Genomic DNA, 23,011 nt, shown 5'->3' on the forward strand with positions numbered 1-23,011 from the left:
TGTGTGAGAGAAATAACCTGTTAATACGTCAATTTGTAAAAAAAAAAAAAAAAAAAAAAATCTTCATTTTGCAAAGAGTTGTGGGAAAATATTACAACTTCAAAAAACTCACCATGCCCCTTATTAAATACCTTGGAATGTCTACTTTCCAAAAAGGGGTCATTTGGGGGGCATTTGTACTTTCCTGACTTTTTAGCGTCTCAAGAAATGAGATAGGCCTTCAGTACATCAGGTGTGATCAATTTTCAATGAATAGCACCATAGCTTGTGGACTCTATAACTTTCACAAAGACCAATTAATATACACTTATTTGGGTTATTTTTACCAAAGATAAGTAGCAGTATAAATTTTGGCCAAAATTTGTGAAGAAAAATTACTCATTTGCTAAATTTTATGACAGAAACAAAAGAAAAAACTGAATTTTTGTAAAATCTTACCTGTAAAATTCCTTTCTCTGAGTCCTCCGACAGTCGCCGCCACTCCATATTCATCACTAATGGGGTTATTGACCTTTGCTCCGTAGGAGTAGCTAGGCAACAAAATAGTTAATATCAAAAAGCATATCCCACCCCTAGGGGGTGGTCCCCTCAGTCAATACCTCCCTGCTTCCTGCATTCCCAACTCAGTTTCAGTAGCATAGCAGTAGAGTACATAAACAAACCCGAAAAGAGGGGTGGGGGCGGCGACTGTCGGAGGACTCAGAAAGGAATTTTACAGGCAAGATTTTACAAAAATTCAGTTTTCTCTTACGTCCTCCGACAGTCGCCGCCACTCCATATTCATCACTAATGGGGACGTCCCATAGCAGTGTAAACATGAGGGGTGGGGAAAAAAAAAAAGCAGCCGCGCCTAAAGCAACGCAGTACCCACATCAGAAAAAGGAACCTTACCAAGGTAAGAAAACCAACTGGGCAACATGAAAAAAACTTGCTCAACAGAAGCAACAACCCAGGAAAACAAGTAACCTAGGGATAAAAACATCCCAACAGCCAAGGGCCCAAAACAAGGGACCCTAAGTCACTGCCGCACTAAGAACTTTGCGGCCAAAGGAAGCATCTGCCGATGCCTGAACATCCACCTTGTAGAATTTTGATAAGGTGTGAACGGATGACCAAGTCGCCGCCTTACACACCTGGGCCACAGAAGCCCGATGATGACCGGCCCAAGACGTACTCAGAGATCTGGTAGAGTGCGCCTTCACAGGCATGGGAGGAACTTGTCCCTTCAAAGCATATGCCTGCTCAATGGTCTGTCTGATCCATTTAGCGATGGTAGAAGCCGACGCCGCCATGCCCTTCCGAGGTCCCTCTGGAAGGACAAATAGGGAATCCGACTTGCGAAAGGATTTAGTCGATGACAGGTAAACCCTGATTGCCCGAACAACATCCAAAGTATGCAAAGCCACCTCCTTCGGATGTGTAGGCTTCGCGCAAAGCGAAGGCAAGACAATGTCCTCATTGAGGTGAAAGTCCGAGATCCTTTTCGGAAGAAAAGACGGGTTAGGTCGCAAGACCACCTTATCTAAGTGAATCACCAAGTATGGAGATCTGCAGGACAAAGCTGCCAGCTCCGACACTCTGCGAGCCGAAGTGATCGCCACCAAAAAGGCGACCTTCTTGGACAACATAGACAACGAGATCTCCCTGATCTTTTCAAAAGGAGCATGCTGCAACACGGACAGAACAAGGTTCAAGTCCCATGGAGGCAAAGGCTCCCTCCTAGGAGGGACCAGCTGTCGCACCCCTTGAACAAAGGTGCTAACCAAAGAATTAGACGCCACAGGGCACTGAAAAAGAACGGCCAGCGCAGAAATCTGACCCTTAATCGTGGCCAACGCCAACCACTGGTCCACTCATGTTTGGAGGAAAGCCAACACTCTCGATACCGAGTACGAGCGAGGGGAGTACCCCCTGGACTCACACCAGGCAAAATACGCCTTCCAAGTACGGTAGTAAATCTTCCCCGAAGAGGCTTTTCTAGCCTTGATCAAAGTGGGAATGACCTCAGGGGAGAGACCCCTATCCTTCAGGACCTGGCTTTCAACAGCCAGGCCGTTAAAGCCAGCGACTGTAAAGCAGGATGGCAGATCGGCCCTTGAGACAGGAGATCTTCTCAAAGAGGCAGACGCCACATAGCGTCGACCGCCAGATTCACGAGGTCTGCGTACCAAGACCGGCGAGGCCAGTCCGGTGCCACCAGAATCACCGTGCGCGGTTCCGAGGCCAACCTGCGAAGGAACCTGGATAGCAGCTGAATCGGTGGAAAGGCATACATCAGACGATACCGACTCCAGGACGTCACTAACGCGTCTGAGGCGTCTGCCCGAGGATCGCGCGTCCTTGCTACGAACCTTTACACCTTGTTGTTCAGACGAGACGCGAACAGGTCCACATCTGGGGACCCCCACTTCGCGCACAGCATCTGAAAAACATCCGGGTGAAGGGACCATTCTCCCTGGCGACTCAGATAATCCGCCTGCCAGTTCTCCACTCCCGGAATGTGAACCGCCGTTATCGCCGGGACGTGCGTCTCGGCCCAAGACAGAATGTCGGCCACTTCCCGAGCCGCGCGGGCACTCCTGGTGCCCCCTTGGTGGTTGATGTAGGCCACCGCTGTGGCATTGTCCGTCTGCACCCGAACTGGACAGCCTTGAAGCCTGTCCGTCCAACGCAGAAGGCAGAGATGTATTGCTCGCAATTCCAGAATGTTGATCGGAAGGGAGGATTCCTCCCCCGACCAAGTTCCCTGGGCGGACAGAACGCCCAGGACACCACCCCAGCCCGACAGGCTGGCATCCGTGGTGATCACCGTCCACGACAAAGGACGAAAAGACTTGCCCCCCCGACACCGCCGGGGACTGGAGCCACCACAAAAGACCCCTTCGGGTGAGGCGGCTTAACGAAATCCACAGATCCAGAGATTGCGGACGCCCGTCCCACTTGGCCAGGACCTCCACCTGAAGATCCCGCGTGTGAAACTGGGCGAAGGGAATCGCCTCGAAAGCCGAGACCATCAATCCCAGACACCTCATACACGTCCGGAGGGACGAGCACCGATTGTCCCTGAGGGACCTGACTTTGCTCAGAAGCGTCCGGAGCTTGTCTTCCGGCAGGAAGACCTTTGCTTGAACAGAGTCCAGTATCATTCCCAGGTAGGGAAGACGAACGGAAGGACACAACGTTGACTTTGGGAAATTTATCGTCCAACCGAACTCCTGCAGAGTCTGCATCGTGATGGACAGGTCGTTCACCAGGCCCTGACTGGTCGCAGACCGAATCAAGATATCGTCCAGATACCCCAAGACAGAGATGCCCTGGGCTCTCAGTAAAGCCAGGACCGGCGCAAGCACCTTGGTGAAAACCCGCGGAGCCGAAGCGAGACCGAAGGGTAACGCCGCAAATTGGTAGTGATCCTCCGCAATGGCGAATCGAAGGTACCTCTGGTGACCCTCGAAAATTGGAATGTGAAGATACGCATCCTTCAAATCGATGGAGGCCATGAATTCCCCCGGAACCAGGGCAGCCACCACCGAGCGCAGGGATTCCATGCGGAACTTGCGAACCCGCACAAAGTGGTTCAGAGCTTTCAAGTCCAGAATCGGACGTACCTTGCCCTCCTTTCTGGGCACAGTGAACAGATTGGAATAGAACCCCCCAAATCTGTCCCGATGAGGCACCGGAACCACTCCCTGGGCCCGCAGGTCCCACACCGCCAGGTGCAGATCCCGCAAGCGCTCCGGAGTCAGCTGAAGGTTTGAGGGGAAAAATCTGCCCGCCGGCCGAGAGAGAAACTCGATCTTGTAACCAGATCGAACAATTTCCTGAACCCACCTGTCCCGAATGCGGTCCAGCCAGGGTTGAAGAAAACCGAGCAAACGTCCCCCCACCCCAGAACTGGGTGAGGGCGTCCCTTCAGGCCGTATTGTTATGGGCAGCGGACCCAGACTGGCCGGACTTCTGCTTACCCGTCCACGGCTTCTTCTGGGAGCCTTGGCCTTTGAAGGGCTTGCCCTTATAGTGCGACCGAAAGGCACGAAAGGACCCCTGAGAGGGTCTAAACGAGGCATTCTTCTTACCGCGAACAAACTTATTCTTGCGAGTCTGGGGCAAGAGAGTGCTCTTACCCCCAGAAATACCCTTTATCAGAGTATCCAAAGATTCGCCAAAAAGGCGAGATCCCACGTAGGGCAAATTAGCTAAAGTCTTGCGAGAAGATTGGTCAACAGACCAACATTTCAGCCATATCAGGCGACGGCTCAATACCGCCACACTTGAAAGACGCGCAGCCAAAGGGACCAAATCTAAGTCCGCATCACACAAATACATGACACCCTGATGAATCTGATCCACCATAGCCAAAGTTGTCGGCGGGGCAGAGTCAGCCATCAGGGTGCGCCTGAGCACCTGCGTCCAATCCGCAATAGCCTGGGCTGCCATAGTGGAAGCAAAAATCGGCTTCAGCATAGAGCCAGCAACCATATAAGAATGACGGGCCAGAGACTCCAATCTCCTGTCCGTAGGGTCCCGGAACACCGGGGTATCCTCAGCAGGGATCGCAGTGGATTTATTCAAAATCGCCACAGCGTGATCTACTTGAGGCGGCACACACCAACGCTCATCAGTGGCGGGAGTAAATGGATAACGCAGCTTGAACCTACTCGGCACAGCAAAAGGCTTCTTTAAATTGCGTCATTGCTCATCAACAGCGCGCTGAAATTCCGTAGAGCAAGGAAAAACCTGCGATGTTTTGCGCTTTCTTTGCGTCCCATAAGAGGACATAAAAACTGGAGGACATGGTTCATCCTGTAAATGCAGCGTTTGCTTGATAGAAGCAACCAACTCATCCATGAGTGCAAGCTCTTCAGACGAGCCAGGGGGAGAATTATCAACCCCTTCCACCTCAGCCTCCCCGTCAGACCCCACAAGGTCTAGAGAAGAGTGAGACCCTGAGAAGGGCACTCCAGCCATAGCAGCCCCATCGCCCTCTGAATCAGAGGAAATAGACACTCTGGGCCGTTTTGTGGATCGATCAGCCACCAGCATCTGCACCTGAGCAGCTAAGTTTGCCACAATAGTGGCCAGATCAGCCCCCTCGGGGGAAGCAGCAGCCCCTTGGCCCCCCACCAAGGTGGGAGGAAACATGCAATCCTGAGAATCCATGCCCAAGTAGTATTAGGAAAAAAGGAGGAGTACTGCCCCTTTAAGATCGCGGCGAGCGTAACCCACCACACCCACTGAATACACCGACCCCCACAGGGACAAGAAACTGGGCAAGGAATACAGGAAAAATGGGAAGATAAAAAGCTGGAGAGATCACACAGGCTGCTGCCACCGATCGCTGTCCCAGAGCAAAAGGAAGTGATGCAAGACTGACCGCCCCTATGAAGCCTATGCAAGGCTACACAAACATGGCCGCTCGGCCGAGGATTCCTTGGGCAAACAGAAAATGGCGCCGACATGTGGCCTGATCGATCGCCGCCAAAATGGCGGCGTTTGGCGCCAAAAACGCTGTGCATCACCACACAGGACCGGCCACCATGATTCTGCCGCAAAAAAATGGAGGATCAGCGATCGCCGCACATCATGCCCAAAATCTGACTGCTTCATGCTTACACCCAGCAGAGCGGGAGAGCCCCCCCCTTCACAGCCCACACACAGGCAGCAAGTCCACACAGGAACTGACAGGGAGCACAGCAGCCACACAGACATGCAGGGTCACACAGTCCCAGACTGACACCCAAATAGACAGGTCCCCACATAGAATTACACTTACCAGTCCGGATGGCGTGGGGAGCCTGCTCCAGTGACCAAACCGCTGCACTGAAGACAGGGAGTGTCGCAAGCATGACGCAGTGGAAACTGCGGTGCGAAACCGCAATGGCGTCCAGTGAGGTAGCCACCTCACCGATAGCATCCCTGCAGCGAACAGGGATGGGTCGTTCAATGTGCCAGGGTAAAACCTAAGCTGAACGCTCGATGGCAGGCTGGGAAGCCCCTGGCCCTGAGCCCTGGGATCCAGGGTGGCCAGACCGAGACCGAGCTCCGCACGATCATCTTCATCCGAAGCAGCTAACTAATGCTGAAAATAAACCGCTAAGTAAAAGAAAGAGAAAAAAACTCCAAATAAAATCAAAAAAGAGAAGAGAAAAGAAGCTGAGACAAAGCCCCAGCACAGGAACAGCCAGCCTACTCCTAAGCTAGGCATTAGAAACTGAGTTGGGAATGCAGGAAGCAGGGAGGTATTGACTGAGGGGACCACCCCCTAGGGGTGGGATATGCTAAAAGCTTTGATATTAACTATTTTGTTGCCTAGCTACTCCTATGGAGCAAAGGCCAATAACCCCATTAGTGATGAATATGGAGTGGCGGCGACTGTCGGAGGACGCAAGAGAAATGCGTTTTTTCACAATATTTTCAGTCTTTTTATTTATAACACAAAAAATAAAAAACCCAGTAGTGATTAAATACCATCAAAAGAAAGCTCTGTTTGTGTGTAAAAAAAGGACACAAATTTTTTATGGGTACAGTGTTGCATGACTGAGTAATTGTCATTCAAAGTGTGAGAGCACTGAAAGCTGAAAATCAGTCTGGGCAGGAAGGGGGTGAAAGTGCACTGTAGGCAAGTGGTTAAGCTAACTGATGCCGCAAAGTTTATTTTTAGGGTGGAACTCCGATTTAAGCGATTTTTCAAGGAAGAATGGGCAAAAATTTCACTCACTAGATGTGCAAAGCTGTTAGAGACATACCCAAAAAGACTTGCAGCTGTAATTGAAGCGAAAGGTGATTCTACCAAAGTTTATGACTCAGTCGGGCTGAATACAAATGCACGCCACACTTTTCAGAAAATTTGTAAAAATTTATGAAAACCCATTTATCATTTTCCTTCCACTTCACAATTATGTGCCACTTTGTGTTGGTCTATTACCTAAAATCCCAATGAAATACATTTATGATTTTGGTTGTAACATGACAAAATGTGGAAAATTTTACGGGCTATAAATACTTTAAGGCACTGTATACAATAGGGCCAAAATAGACAAGTCAAATAACCTGCCAGAATGTCTTTGGAGCGCAAGCACAAGGAAGACATGGAAGTGGTGCCCTAGTTAGGATTCTAAAACGAGGAACCCAGTGCTCCAAATGCTAGCCACTAAGCCACTGTGCTACCCACTAATAAAATATTCAGTGTTCAAGAATGACTATTCACAGCTGAGCTTAGGACTAAAGTATATTTATAGTTACCTAGAGTACACTGAGTTTCCGTAATGACATTTTGTTCTCGCAGATACAACTTCTCCTTGTGGGATAGGTCTCTTCGTTCTAAATCTTAAGGAAAGGAAGCATTCTGGTTAAAAAGCTGTTCCAGGCAACAATAAGCATTTAATAAGATACAAAGACCATCAAGTAAACACAGCAATTGTGTTAAAGTTGAACAGTTCACCTTATTTATCTATCCAATTAACACTATGCAGTGCAATCTTTTAACAAAACATGTTACTACACATTAACGTTTACTGCAGATCATGAAAGAAGAAGAAGAAAGAAGAAGAAAGAAGAAGAAGAAAGAAGAAGAAGAAAGAAGAAGAAGAAAGAAGAAGGATATACACACACACACATCTAAAAAAATAAATAAATAAAAAGGAACACTTTGAAAACACTTTAGATCTCAATGGGGAGAAAGTATGCTAGATTTCAATACTGATATGGACTGGATGTAGCATTAGAAATGAAAGGATACTACATTATTTGATGGAAATTAAAATGATCAAACTACACAGGGGTTGAAGTCTAAGACACGCCAAAAAGCAAAGTGAACAAAATGATGGTCGCAGCCTAGTCCATTTTGCTGAAATGTAATTGTAGCAACTCAAAATGGTACTCAGAAGTTTGTATGGCCCCCACGTGCTTGTGTGCATGTCTGACAACATTACGGGATGCTTCTAATGAGACGGCAGATGGTGCTCTGGGGCATTTCCTCCCAGATCTAGACCAGGACATCACTGAGACTAAAGGTGCAACCTGACCGTGTCGGATGGACTGAAAAAAAAAAAAAAAGGTCCCAGAGGTGTTCTATTGAATTTAGGTCAGGCAAGCGTGGGGGCCATTCAATGGTATCAATTCCTTCATCCGCCCAAAACTGGTTGCATACTCTTGCTACATGAGGCCGAGCATTGTCGTGCACCAGGAGGAACCCAGGACTCACTGCACCCACTCACTGCACTCAATTGTCAAGGTTTGACAATGGGTTCTAGGATTTGAGCCCGAAACCAAATGGCAGTTAAGGTGCCATTGTCTAGCCTGTAGAGATATGTGCTTCCCTCCATGGATATGCCTCCCCAGACCATCACTGATCCACCACCAAACCAGTCATGCTGAACGATGTTACAGGCAGCATAACCTTCTACAATGCTTCTCCAGACCCTTTCACATGTGCTCTGGGTAAACCTGCTTTCATCTCTGAAAAGCACAGGATGCCAGTGGCGGACCTGCCAATTTTAGTGTTCAATGGCAAATGCCAATCGATCTCCACGACAGTGATCACAGGACCCACTAGAGAATGGCGGGCTCTCAGGCCAGCCTGATGAAGTCTGTTTCTGATTGTTTGGTCAGAGACAGTCACACCAGTGGCCTGCTGGAGGTCATTACGTAGGGCGGCGCTTATCCTGTTCCTCCTTGCACAAAGGAGCAGATACCAGGCCTGCTGATGGGTAAAGGACCTTCTACAGTCCTGTCCAGCTCTGCCTGTAATTGCCTGTCTCCTGGAATCTCCTCATTGCACTTGAGACTGTGCTGGGAGACACAGCAAACCTTCTGGCAGTGGCACTTATTGATGTGCCATCCTGGAGGAGTTGGACTGCCTGTGCAACTTCTATAGGGTCCAGGTATTGCATCATGCTACCAGTAGCGACACTGGCCCTAGCCAAATGCAAAACTAGTGAAAAGTTGTTAATTTAGTTAACACCAAAGCAGCTGAACTGATTAACAACCCCCTCTGCTACTTAACTGACCAAATCAATATCCCAGGAGTTTAACTGACTTGATGCTATACTCCGATTATAAAAAAAAAAGTGTCCCTTTAATTTTTGAACAGTGTATTATAAAAACACACATTTGTGTTAAGACCAAAAAAAAAAAAAAAAAAAATTAACACAAATGTTGGCTTACTGAAAAGTATGTCCATGTACAGTATAGTATGCACTCAATACTTGGTTGGGGCTCTTTTTGCATGAATGTGGCGTGACATGGAGGCGATCAGCCTGTGGCACTGCTGAGGTGTAATGGAAGCCCAAGCTGCGTTGGTAGCCCTCCGCTCCTTGAGGATGTCCTCTTCCTTTTTGTTGGTCTTACGTAATCTGATTTTCTGAGATACTTAATTTTGGGTTTTCATTAGCGGTAAGCCATAATCATCAAAATGAAAAAGAAAGAAATGCTGGAAATATATCACTCTGTAACGCATCTATATAAAATAACAGAGTTGGGTACCTGGTAACTCTTTTTCTAAAGCCCCGTACACACGTACCGATCGTCGGCCGAACGATCGGCCGTCTTTTGTCCAGGGCTGTTGGTGTCTGTTGAAAAGTGCAAAAGACTGCACAAGAATTTTGTCCGCCGACTACAGCCGACTGCAGAAGTGATGTCATGTAATGGTTAACTTTCCCTGTGTTTTTTCTTTTCTGAGCATGCCCAGTCTTGCAAATCTGCTGTCTGTCGGCCGAATTCTGTACTGACTGGCGAACAATCGGCCGCTCTGGTGTCGGCATACAAAAATTTTCATGCTTGCAAGACAGATTCTTTTCGGCCGAAAGTGCGCTGTCGGCTGCATCATACTAACAAGCCTGCAATCTGCAGATCGGTCGTCGGCCGACGATCGGTACGTGTGTACGGGCCTTAAGTCTTCCAGGTCAGCATCAGGCTCCTTCCACCTGAAACAGGAAACAATAGTCCATTATAAAAAGGTCAGTCACGCCTTTGTGCCTCAGTAATCGTGAAGCACCGAAGGAACCTTCAATAAGCATATGAATCCGCAAAACCCTTGTATTGTTTAGGGCAGGAACGAGTGCTGCCCTGGAAGACTTTTTAGAAAAAAAAAAAAAAAAGGAGTTACCAGGTACCTAACTGTTTTCTCTAATCGTCTTTCAGGGCAGCATCTGAGAGGATGTATCAAGCAATACTTAACAAGGAAAGGGATAAAGTCTGGAGCACCTTGCGACCAAATGTCTGGTCCTGACTGGAGAGCTGGTTGATGCGGTAATGACTTGAAGGTATTAAAGCTTGAACATGTCGCCGCCCTGCAGATCTGCTCCTGTTTTGCCCAGGCCCTTTCTGCACTTGAGGATGCCCAAGCTCTTGTCGAGTGGGCTTTAATTCCACTCGGTGGGGTAAGGTTTTGTGCTTGGTAGGCTGTCTGAATAGTAAGCTTTATCTATCTGGCTATCGTACTTTGAGGCCTGTTTCCCTTTGTTGACTCCTGCATGGAGAATGAATAGTGTGGTCTTTTTTTTGCCAGTCCTTAGTCCTCTCAAGGTAAGCTATAAGAATTTTCCTTACATCTAGCTTGTTGTATGCATCTCTTTGCCTGCTATCCATCCAACCTGGAAGGGAGGGAATAACCACATCCTGTGTTCTGTGGAACATTGGAGACTTTACGTAAAAAAGCTGGGTCTGGGATGAGGATTGTTTTGTTTTATCCGTCTGAATCAGACAATAAGGTTCTATCATAGATAGAGCCTGTATATTGCAGACTTTCCTCGCTGTCATAAGCGCCACTAGGAGTACTGTTTTTAGTGTAAGGTATTTAGCTGAGCATTCTTCCCATGGTACAAAGGGTGTAGAGAGGTCATATGTCAGGGTTCTGGGGAACTTCGTGGATCTGGCTCTTTAACAGGAGAAGGAATCTTATAATGGGGGGGGGGGGGGGGGGGTCTTCTGCTAGCCTGATATCTACGCAGGAAGATCTAAAATCTAAGATTGCTGGAATAGTCCCCTTGGCCGGGTCTCCTTTGCTCACGTACCAGAAGACAAACTTTTTCGTAGATGGCTCTGGGTAAACGTTTAAATGGTGTTTATCACCTTGTTCGACAGACCCTTCCTCTGTAGCCTCACCCTTTCAGGAACCAGGCTGAGAGCTTCATGACCTTTTTGTTCCGGTGGTTGACTGGCCCCTGCGTTAGGGGGTCAGTCATGTCTGGAAGCGTTAGATATGGTCTAACACTGAAATTCTTCAAGTGACTGTACCACGGTCTCTGGGATGCAAGTATCATCGCTATTGCCTTTTCTTCCCTGATCTTTTCTACTAACTTTGGTAATAGGGCAGTTTGAGGGAATTCATAAACGCAGCTGGTATGCCCAATTTTGGTTGAACGCGTCTACACCGATTGTTTCCATCTGTGGGGTTCAGGGATAAGAATTTTGGGAGTTTCGTATTTATTTTTGACACAAACAGATCCACCTCGGGTACCCCCCAGGATTGAGTGATCCACGAGAAGGTTGCTTGATTTAAAAGGACCATTCTGTCTGTTTTATGGCTTTTCAACTTAAGAAGTCTGCCAGCGTGTGGAGATGGATTTGAGGCTTCTCTCGGCCCAAGATGAGTTTGACAGAAACGACACTTATTAGACAAGCCAATATTGTTCCCCCTTGTCTGTTCAAGTATGCCACCGTTGTGGTGTTGTCTGACTGAATCTGGGCATCTTTGTCTTGAAAGGCCGGTTGGAATGCTCTTAGTGCCTCCTCTATGGCTTTTAATTCCCTCATGTTTGGAGGATGCTTGGGACCAATCAGGGTTCCATTTTCCTTGTATGCAATGATCCACCATATGCGCTCCCCAACACAGAGTGCTCGCATCCATAGTGATCCGCACCAGATCGGACTGAGTCCATCCGCGTCCCTTGAGGTATATCAGCGGGTTGAGCTACCATTGGAGCGCTCTTTTGATTGAACAAGGAACCAAAATATTTGTCTCTAGGGAGGATGGGTTGCCATACTATTGGGCCAATATTGGATTTTGTAGTGGCCTCATATGGAGCTGTGCCAAGGTAATGGCCGGAATTGAGGACATCATTAGTCCCAACACTGCCATGCCCTGCCCGATGGTCATGAATTTGGCTCCTATCAGATACTATCGCATCCGTGATTTCCTCGACCTTTTCCTCCGTTAGGAGAATCTTTGTTATTTTGGCATCCAGTATGTAGCCTAGGAAAAAATGACTCTAGCTTGGAGTGAATTGTGATTTTTCTTCATTCACAATCCATTCAAGTCTTTGTAGGAAAAAAGATGCTTTTGTGCAGATTGACTTCCAGGCCATCTGCCAATTTGGCGATGTACAGTAGATCGTCTAGGTATGGCACCACACCTATGTCTTGCTGTCTTAAGTTTTTCAGGGCTTCTGCCGTTATTTTCGAGAAAAATCCTGGGTGCTGAAGAGATGCTGAAAGGTAGAGCTGTGTACTGCATATGTAGAGTGGTACCTGGGCCTTGGACTGGAAATTTTAAGTATTTTGATGGCTTTTTTTTTTTTTTTTTAATCATAGGCACATGTAAATATGCCGAAAGGTAGAGCTGTGCAAATAAACTCCTGTTTTCCCTTCTTGCGGTATGTGACAAATCACTTTTTATTTTAGTAGGTTCTCTAGTGCAGATAAAAAAGCCTCTGGGTGGTTTGTGCCTTTAAGGAGGGTCGACACCAGGTACTTGGTTGGGGGGGGGGGGGAACGAGTGGAAAACTCTCGACTGACCTTCTGCTATCGTGCGAAGGACAAATCCGTTTGTGATCTTCCTCCACTGATGAGCAAAGGTTGCCAATCTGCCCCCCATCATTGCTTTTTGTTTCTTGGAATGGAAGGTTTGAGGATAAAGTTTCCCCAGCTTTTGTTGTGTTGTATGCAGTGCTTTCTTGGTCCCGTTTCTTTAATAAATCTCCTGGACTGACAAAAGCGTGCTTTCCCCTGCTTCTTTTTGGTTTGAAGAAACCCTTTATTTTTGGCTGCGGTTCTGTCTAGAACCCTTTCCAAGTTCGCTCTGAGCAGTAAATCGCCTGTGAAGGGGATTATTATTATTATTATACAGGATTTATATAGCACCAACAGTTTGCGCAGTGCTTTACAATGTTGGGGAAGACATTACAGTTACAGTACAATTCAATACAGGAGGAATCAGAGGGCCCTCCTCGTTCGAGCTTACAATCTAGAAGGGATTCCACACAGTCTATTTTTGGAAGTCTCCTCCCCACGACTTTAGCCACAGGGCTCTCCTGGTTGAATTAATTAGGCCAGTGGTCCTGGCAGATACCATCACAGCTTCAGCCGAAGCATCTGCAAGGAATGCTGCTGCTCTGCTCACAGCAAACTGCCCGTGTCTTCCAAAGGAAAAAAGGGTGCCTTCTGATGCTGGGTCTTCAATATCTGAGTGGGAGCATAGGCTGTCTTCGGATTCTGAGCTATATGAAAATCGGTTTCCTGCTCTGCTATGTCCACCTCTTCCCTGATGCACAAGGGGATGGATGGCTTACTGGAAGACCGGGTACTGGTGTGGCTGGAACCTCCAGCTTTTCTGTAGCAGAACGTAGTGGCCCAATCATTTTTATTTCCTTTTAAAAAAAAAAAAAAAAAAAGAGAGAGTTGAGCATGTCTTTAAGGAACCCCTGTGATTCCTTGGCCACCATTTTGTTGATGCATTTTTGAGATAATGATTGTTTCTAGGGCTGCAAATAACGATTATTTTCATAATAGATTAGTTGGCCAATTATTGTTTTGATTAATCGACTAATCGGATAAAAACCTAAAAAAAAAAAAAAAAAAAAAAAAAAAAAAAATTGGTGTATAATTTAGTTAATATTCTTGAATATCTATATGCAGTGGTAAATATAAATATCCAGCTATATAGTTGGATATTTAATCCACTCTGAGACAGATATATGTATTATTAGGGGTTTAAATGTGGTACATATCAGACTCCGAAATCAATATTTTTAAAAGACCTAAAAGACTGTTTTGCCAATTTTCAGACCGGATTGGTATATAATATTCATGATAGACTCCCTTATTAAAGAGGTTGTAAACTCGTTGAAAAATTTTTTTTTTCTTTTACAACCTGCAAGAGAAAGACATAATGAGCTAGTATCCATCGCATACTAGCTCATTATGAAATACTTACCTTAGAACGAGCCCCCACCGTGCCGCTCTCTTACCTGTATGACGAGCGACATGTTCAGTCGCCCGTCTTCCGGGATCGCGGCATCCGGCCATCTGATTGGCCGGAACCGCGGTGACGTCACTCCTGCGCACGCGCGCGGGAGCCGACGGTCACGGCACGGGGCTCTGAAGGAACGGCACGATCAGCCGTTCCTTCAGAGCGCATGCGCCAGTGACGTCACTGGCTGCATTAAAGGTAAATATCTCCTAAACCGTACATGTTTAGGAGATATTTACAGTACCTATAGGTAAGCCTTATCATAGGCTTACCTATAGGTACAACTTCCTGAGGAGGGTTTACTTCCTCTTTAATAGGCAGGTAGCTTGAGACAAGCTCCCTGCGCCTGCTGTCACTTATGCTAGGCATACACAAACTAAATTTTTTTAAAAACATTCATCTGATTTTTCTAACCATTAGTGGGGTCTATTCGGTGTTCGTTGTCAACCCCAGTGACAGGAAAATTTGAGGAAGAATAGAAAACTTCTCGACCAAACTAATCTTCAAATAGTGTTATGTGGTTTTTGCTCAGACGTTATTTATTTTAAAATGGAATGTTAAAAGCAAGTGGAATTTTCAAACACTTGTCCATTCAACGAATATACAAATAATTTTTGTACAAATATAGATGCAAATATTTTTGTCCAAAAATCAAATACATGTATGGGCAGCAGTAGACATTTAGTAGCAGCAGCAAAAAAAAAAAAAAAAAAAAAGCAGATATCACTACTGTAATATAATTATAATTTCTACTGTGAAACAGTGAAAGTATTATATCATGTGTATGTAAATGATAAAATATGCTCAGAAGTCGGATATGCAGAATATTTTAACTGGGAGTCAGACATGAAGCTATATGAAAGGTGGAGGGGGGAAAAATAACATTTTTATATTAAAGTAGTACTAAAAGCTGAGACTTTTTTTTTCCATGGATATAATAATTTTAAATATAATGCACAATTACTGGTAAACTTTTTCTTTAAATGTAATTGTAATGCCTCATATCACCTCTAGTTTATCGGCTTCCACCTTCTCTGGGTTCAGATGCTGATCTTCTCTGCACAGAGCCCTTAAAGCGATTGCAAAATGTTGGATTTTTTCTTTTTAACCTCAATCTTGTCATACTTACACTCTCTGTGTAATGATTTTGCACAGAGCAGCACTGATTCTCCTCTTCTGCCCACGTGCCTTCAAAGTGTCCCTATAGGAAGCCGCAAAGTATAGTACTGTATAGAGTGTCCCTATAGCAAGGTAAAAAAAATCTCTGCCTTTAGAATCACTTTGTGCGTTCTCATGCCCAGGACTACATTTCTCATGAGGCATTGCTCCTCACACATTCAGAAGTTCTCTGCCATTTACTGACATGTATGGATGGTGTACTGAGCTGTATGTGCGTTGCACTGTATTTTCTGATATGTAAACAAATAATGCATTCTGTATGCAGGACAACTAATTGGCTGACCGATTAATCGATTACGAAAAATAGACGACAACTATTTTCATTATCAATTAGTTGTTTCAGCCCTAAAGGTTTCCATTCTGGGAGGAAACCTGTGACCACGAGAGGCACATGCCTGGCTACTGGTCTTTTCCCTTTTCTTTTCTGGGGGGTCTTTGTCTGTAAATAGGCACAAAGGACTCAGTGAGGCAGGCGGTTGCCATACATAAAAGATAAGTAACAGTTTGTAGTGAGGTAAAGACAGGAAACTCCAGAGTGCTCTGGCTTACCTTCGAGCTGTCCTGACAAGCAGGGCAGGGTGGAGAAGCATCCAACATTGTCAGCCTCAGAAAAAAATAAAAATAAACTGCTTTCTGCTGCAGCTCCAGCCCCACCCCCAGCTGACCCCATGCAGGTTGATGGACATACCTGCACTGTCATCTGCTTTCCTGGTGTGTTGCTTTAGGGAAGAGTCCATCTGCCTTTTTCCTTTTAGCTTTCTTTTTTTTTTTTTTTAAAAACACGACGCCACCAGAAAATGACGAAAGCGGAAGTGCCCCGCTCTGTCGTCCAGCTATGGGGCTTCAGCCTTCACCAAGATGGCTGCGGACCGGAAGTGCATCACCGGAAGTGCCGCTGCCATGGTGCTCCTCCAGCAGTGTGGATCAGCTGTTCTGTGATAAGGCTGTCGGCCGGAGGGGCAGCTTTTGGTCAGCTGGAGCCCTTAGGATGCCAGTAACTGAACAGCTGTCTTGACTCCAGGTGTAGTGGTCTTTTGGGAGAATGTCATCGACATTTAGTTCAGCTGGGGGAATGCCCAGCTTGCCCCCAGTTGCTACCTCTGACCTGTACAACCCAAAGCCCACTCAGTTGGATGGAAGGCTGGCCATGGAGTCCCCTGCAATTTGCACAGACTGGAGAAAAAAAAAATATGTCTGCAGCTCCTGTGGATCCGGAGGAAACAAACTGAGGCACACAGGTGTGATTGACATTTTTATAATGGTGGACTATTGTGTTTCCTGTTTCAGGTAGGAGGAGTCTCTCAGATGCTGCCCTGGAAGACGATTAGAGAAATACGAGTTTCACTTTTTGAATGCAATTACTGAAATAAATGAACTTTTTGATGATTTTCTTAAATTTTATGAGATGCACACACACACACACACACACACACACACACACACGATTGGCTAATATTCACTTTTTTTGAAGTATCGGTATCGGCCACAAGCTTGCCGATATGGCTTCAAGTGGTTGTACCGGGATGATATGTAGCTACAGGCATCACCCCAGGGCAGTTTTTTCCTCTTTTTAAGCTGATGGTCGGCTTCTTTGTAACAACCGATGCGGCTAAGCAGATGCTCGGCTGTTATTACAAGCAGCCCCCCCTCCCGGCGCCACTTCGCCCGGGTCTCCCGTCCCACCGGGTCCCTGGTCCAAGATCCAACAAATCCAGAATCAGCTATGATCGGGTCTCGGATCTAGTAACTGTCACAATATCACTTCCGGGTACTGAAGTCTTAAGGTGCCAGATTTTAAAAAAGAAAAAAAAGTATTCAAAAACAGCCAAACTTGGCATTTTGAATGCGTTTAAGTGCAGAGGAGGGGTTTGGGGTCTTAGGGATGTTTAAAATAAAAAAAAACGAAAATAATGTGGTTTCATAAGTGTGCACACCTTCTCATAACTGGGGATGTAGCGGTGTTCAGAATTAAGCAATCAAAATTAAAACTCTTGTTAAATAGGAGTCAGTAAACACCCGCCATCGTTTAACCACTTACGGACCGCCCATCGTGTATTTACGTCGGTACTTTGAAGTTAGCTGCCATAACCCCAGTATTTTTTTTCAAACGTGGGCGGTTCGCCTTAACATAAGGGTGGTCCTTAAAAAAAAAAAGACAGTGTAAAAATAAAATAAATATAAAAAATAAATAAAAACGCACCCTCTCCCCGTTAGCTCGCACGCAGAAGCGGACGCATAGGCAAGTCACGCCTATGGGGATTTTTAAGTACCAATGTTTGTCACTATTCCACGAGCGTGCGCAATTTTGAAGCATGACATTTTGGGGTATCCATTTACTCAGCGTAACATTATCTTTCACATTATAGAAAAAAAATTGGGCTAACTTTACTGTTTTCTTTTTTTTTTTTTAAATTCAAATAAAGTGTATTTCCCCCCCCCCCCAAAAATTGCATTTGTAAGACCGCTGCGCAAATACGGTATGATAAATTTTGCCACGATCTCCAGTTTATTTCTCTAGGGTCTCTGCCAAAAAATATATATATATGTTTGGGGGTTCTAAGTAAATTTCTAGCAAAAAAAAAAAAAACTGATGTCAGAAATGGGCCTGGTCCTTAAGTGGTTAAAGTGGCTCTGATTAACCCCAAATAAAGTTCAGCTGTTCTAGTAGGCATTTCCTGACATTTTCGTAGTCGCATCCTACAGCAAAAGCCATGGTCTGCAGAGAGTTTCCAAAGCATCAGAGGGATCTCATTGGTAAATTGTCGGGCAGACAGGAGAAGGGTACAAAATAATTTCCAAGGCATTAGCTATACCATGGAACACAGTGAAGACAGTCATCAAGTGGAGAAAATATGGCACAACAGTGACATTACCAAGAACTGGACGTCATCCCAAAATTGATGAAAAGACGAGAAGAAAACTGGACAGAGAGGCCTACAGCAACATTAAAGGAGCTGCAGGAATATCTGGAAAGTACTGGCTGTGTGATACATTTGACAACAATCTCCCGCATTCTTCATATGTCTGGGCTAAGGGGGTAGAGTGGCAAGACGGAAGTCTTTTGTTACAAAGATAAACATCCAAACCTGGCTAAATTTTACTAAAAACACGTCTGAAGTCTCCCAAAAGCATGTAGGAAAATGTGTTCTGGTCTGATGAAACCAAGGTTGAACTTTTTGGCCATAAATTCCAAAAGATATATGGTTGGCGCAAAAACAACACTGCACATCACCAAAAGAATCATACCCACAGTGAAGCATGGTGGTGGCAGCTGGAATAGGGGCCTTAGTCAAGGTAGATGGAATTATGAACAGTTCCAAATACCAGTCAATATTGGCACAAAATCTTCAGGCTTCTACTAGAAAGCTGAACATGAAGAAGAACATGATCTTTCAGCATGACAACGACCCAAAGCACACATCCAAATCAACAAATGAATGAACGGCTTCACCAGAAGATTAAAGTTTTGGAATGGCCCAGCCAGAGCTCAGGCCTGAATCCGACTGAAAATCTGTGGGGTGATCTGAAGAGGGCTGCACACAGGAGATGCCCTCGCAATCTGACAGATTTGGAGTGTTTTTTTTTTTTTTTACAAAGAAGAGTGGGCAAATATTGCCAAGTCAAGAACTGCAATGCTGATAGACTTATACCCAAAAATGTCTAAATTCTGTGATAAAACTAAAAGATGCTTCAACAAAGTATTAGTTTAATGGTGTGCAACCATATTATTTTAGTTTATTTTGACTTCCCTCCGCCTAAAATATTTCAGTTGGTTGTTCAACTGAGGTGTACAGTTTATTGATCACATTAAAAAGGTGAAAACAATTCTGAAATGATTTATTGGTCTCATTTTTTTTTTTTTTTTACATCACAGAAACCTGACATTTTAAACAGGGGTATGTAGACTTTTTATATCCACACACACAAATAAATATATATATATTTTTTTTTTACACACACTTAGTACATTCTGCCTCCGAGTGCTGCGCAGAGGATAACTAGAGGCAGACATCAAATTCCAAAAAGATATGAAGCTTTAGTAGGGAACTTTTCACCACTGTGTCAATAGAAGTAACCTGACTAACCTGTATGTGTGGCTGATTCTTTTTTCACTATTGAGGGACACTAGACGTTAACACATTCAGGAGGTTATACTGCTGCCTACAGGAGGACAGGACATGGGCATCCAAAGAAAAAAAGAAAAATAAATAAAATGTTTTCTATTTTCCTTACATGTGATTGATTGGGTATTGTTTGCAACGTGGAAAGTTTACTCATTCATTAAGCTCTGGGGAAAATCCCCTTGCAAAGTGTAACTTTCAATGCAAAGTTAACAGCCTAGATGTCTTTAGTAAAATCAACCCAATGTGTTGTTAAGACCCAGGAACTTGTACAAGACAGTTTCTGCCTTTCACCTTCAAAATGACATTGAGGTTGATTTACTAAAACTGGAGAGTGCAAAATCTGGTGCAGTTGTGCATATTTGCCAATCAGGTTACAACTTCAGCTTTTTAATTAGGCTTTGACTATAAAACCTGGAAGCCGATCAGTTTCTTTGCAGAGCTGCACCAGATTTTGCACTCTCCCATTTTAGTAAATCAACCCCACTGTTCTTCTATCCCTCTGTTCATCTCTAGTCCACAAAAAGTAAATCTCCTTCCGTTTTATAAATGTGGCTTGGTCTGTGAGAGTTTCTAAGTCACTGCTTCTTTTAGGAAGACCAATTCTATTTTTGTTATCCGAATGGATCCCCAGAGCACCTAAAGGGGCTCAGACAGACCATGCTTTAAGCTTTTTGTTTCAATAATTTAATTCTGAGGTGTCAACCAGACAAAGCCTGAGTAGTGAGCTGTGGAGAATATCCCTGCTCCTGTGTGCCAATACTGAAGAACATTTTTACAAGTTTTTAAAGGGAGCAAGTTTTTATTAAACACCTTTGGTTTTAAATACAAAGATGTTTTTTCCTTTTCTTTCCTTGAGTTGCATTACTGGGTGTTTGAGCTGGGTACTTTGAAGCAGCGAGTTCAATCCTCCATTAAAACTCATGCTGGCTGATTAAAAGGGACCCTGCTTTTTTAAAAGGTCCAACGCAGGTGGTCAGTTTATCCATAGGAGTGGATGGTTGTGGAGTGAACACGTTTTCAACTTTATTCATGCTGGGTGTTCACTACCGAAAAAAAGATTGGTTGCAAGGACTCGATCTGATGTTCAATTTTTTTCTGTTGTTTTATCGACTATTATTTGCACTGCATTTATGAGTTTATTGTATATGGTGTTTGAATATGTTTAGCTCACATTTTTGAGAACATTGGTTTCAACATTAAATAGTATTTTCTAGCGCAGTACTATTTAAACACAAATGAGGGGCATAGATCATGCTCTTAGTACTGCTTTGCTACAAAACTGAGATATGCTGGTAGAGGGAGGCGTTATCCTGGCCTGATCTACCTCTCTTTTTTGTTTTGCCACTGTCCAATTCTCCTATAGGTTGCAGCATAACAGGTTTAAGACATCCTATGTCCTTTAACCACTTGGTGCCTGCGCTATAGCCGAAAAACTGCTACAGCATGGGCTTAAAATGCCAGGAAGGCATACATAGACGTCCTCCCGTTGTCGCGCTGTGCGTGCCGCCCCTTAGGGCACACACTGATCGCCAAATACTTGGAACACGGCTGATCACAGATTGGGGTAATGGTACAATCACAGCAAGCCCTATACCATGTGATCAGCTGTCTGCCAATGACAGCTTATCACGGAAGTAAACAGAAGCCAGTTATCAGCTTTTTTTTTTTCATTGCGCTGTCAGTGTGAAGAAAAGTAGAAAGTCGTTAACTGGCTTCTGTTAGAGGGACTTGGGTCCTATTTAGTGCCCACCAGTGCTGCCTCATCAGTGCCCATCAGTGAAGGAGAAAAATTACCTGTTTGCAAAATCTTATAACAAAATATCAAAAACTGTTTTTTTTTCTCAAAAATCGAGGGTCTTTTTTGGTTTGTTTAGCAAAAATAAAAAACCCAGTGATAATTAAATACCACCATAATAAAGCTCTATTTGTGCGAAAAAAAAAAAAAAAAAAAAAAAAAAAATCATATGGTTATAGTGTTGCATGACCGTGCAATTGTCAAAGTGTGAGAGCGTTGAAAATTGGCCTGGTCAGGAAGGGGGTATAAGTGCCCAGTAAGCAAGTGGATAATGGACTACAAAAAAAGGATTTCACAGTGAGTACATTCAATATTTTACAAACTGTACAATGACATTAACACACATTGATAACATTTACTTCAAGCTTACTTTTTGCAACTATTTTAAAAACACTGAAATTATGAAAAACATTGAAAAAAGTCTAAACATCTTCTTTAAACATTATTTTCTTTGCATGGGATCACAATGCATTACCTGGGTATTTGCGTTTAAAGGAAGTGACACCCAAATATTCACTGACTTGCTCTTGTAACATATAGTAATCCCCCGTTTCATCTGATGGCCATTTGTATTCAACTAGATTTTCTGCTGGGAAATAGCTGGAGCTGATGGAGGAAAAAAAAATAATAATTTTACACACTGTTTAATCATACAAGTTATTTTATTTATATGAAAAGAACCTATTCACCCAATGAAAAAATGCACACACGGATATTAACCTCCAAACACAACCAATGCATCTCAAGAGATTTGTATTTCTCATTGTGTCCCAGAGTCACTAAGACAGTGAGAAAAGGATCAGCTATTACCTTTTCTCTGGTCCCCTCTAATCCATCCTCGTGTTAAAAAAAAAAAAGAAAAGGGAGCTCAAATTTTGTCCAATCAGCAGGCAGAAATCAGTCAGGACAGCTTCTGAGAGTACTGAAGTGAAAGCTGTTCTTTAAAGCTTATATGAATGTTCCCATGGAACTCTCAGAATAGATCCATAACTCTCAGCTGTAGGCAACGTTTTGAAAATGGCTAAGCGAGGACGAGGTGGAGACAACACCAGTCCCCATGTTTAAAATATGAGGCAGTGATCGGTGTCAGCAGTAAGCTGGAAATCCAGCAGTAGCTGTAATATCCGGGAGAACTCATACATTGCTTTCAAAATGGGCAACCAAAAAAAGTCAGCTACACCCCTACTATGAAGCTGGGATTAAAAAAAAAAAAAAAATCATTTTTCCAACAATTTTAATGCCTGGAGTCGGACTTTAGGCAAAAAAGTAAAGTCAACCATTTTTTTCAGATCTAAAAAAAGTTCAGCATTCTATAGCTATAAATGAAACTTCTGGATTCTCTGCACAAATCTCTGTGCTCACAGAACTATGGAAACCAGAATATTGAATTGCCTGGGCAGCATACAGATATTTCTACATTGGAGGGCAAGTGTTTTTATAACAAGTGAAAAAGTTTTTTTAATCCTTTAAGCCGCCGTTCACATTGACTACGGTTTTGAAATCGTGTGACTTAACCCGTCACTGTGACCTTGGGTGCGACTTGGAAGACATCTGTGCCCCTTATTGCACAGATGTCTAGCCAAGTTGCACCCGGAATCGCCAAAAGTAGTGCAGGAACTACTTTTTCAAGTTGGTGAGGCACCGCAAGAGCGATTGCCGGCAATAGGCTACCATTGTCATACTATTTTACCTTTCAAATCGCATGACAAGTCTCTCCAACGTAAA

General features: G+C 44.5%; 1 protein-coding gene across 2 annotated transcripts in view; it reads right to left on the reverse strand.

Annotated features, from left to right (window-relative positions):
- Positions 1-23,011, reverse strand: part of PHF10 (PHD finger protein 10) — a 134,244-nt gene that overhangs the window by 105,633 nt on the left and 5,600 nt on the right. For both annotated transcript variants that reach the window (XM_082252295.1, XM_082252294.1), the window contains exons 3-4: positions 21,762-21,892; positions 7,243-7,326 (exon numbers count right to left, since the gene is read on the reverse strand). In XM_082252295.1, coding sequence (XP_082108421.1) covers positions 7,243-7,326; positions 21,762-21,892 — 215 coding nt within the window. The remainder of the gene's footprint in view (positions 1-7,242; positions 7,327-21,761; positions 21,893-23,011) is intronic.

This window comes from Pelophylax lessonae, assembly GCF_965119305.1.
Source record: "Pelophylax lessonae genome assembly, chromosome: 3".
Lineage (NCBI taxonomy): Eukaryota > Metazoa > Chordata > Amphibia > Anura > Ranidae > Pelophylax > Pelophylax lessonae.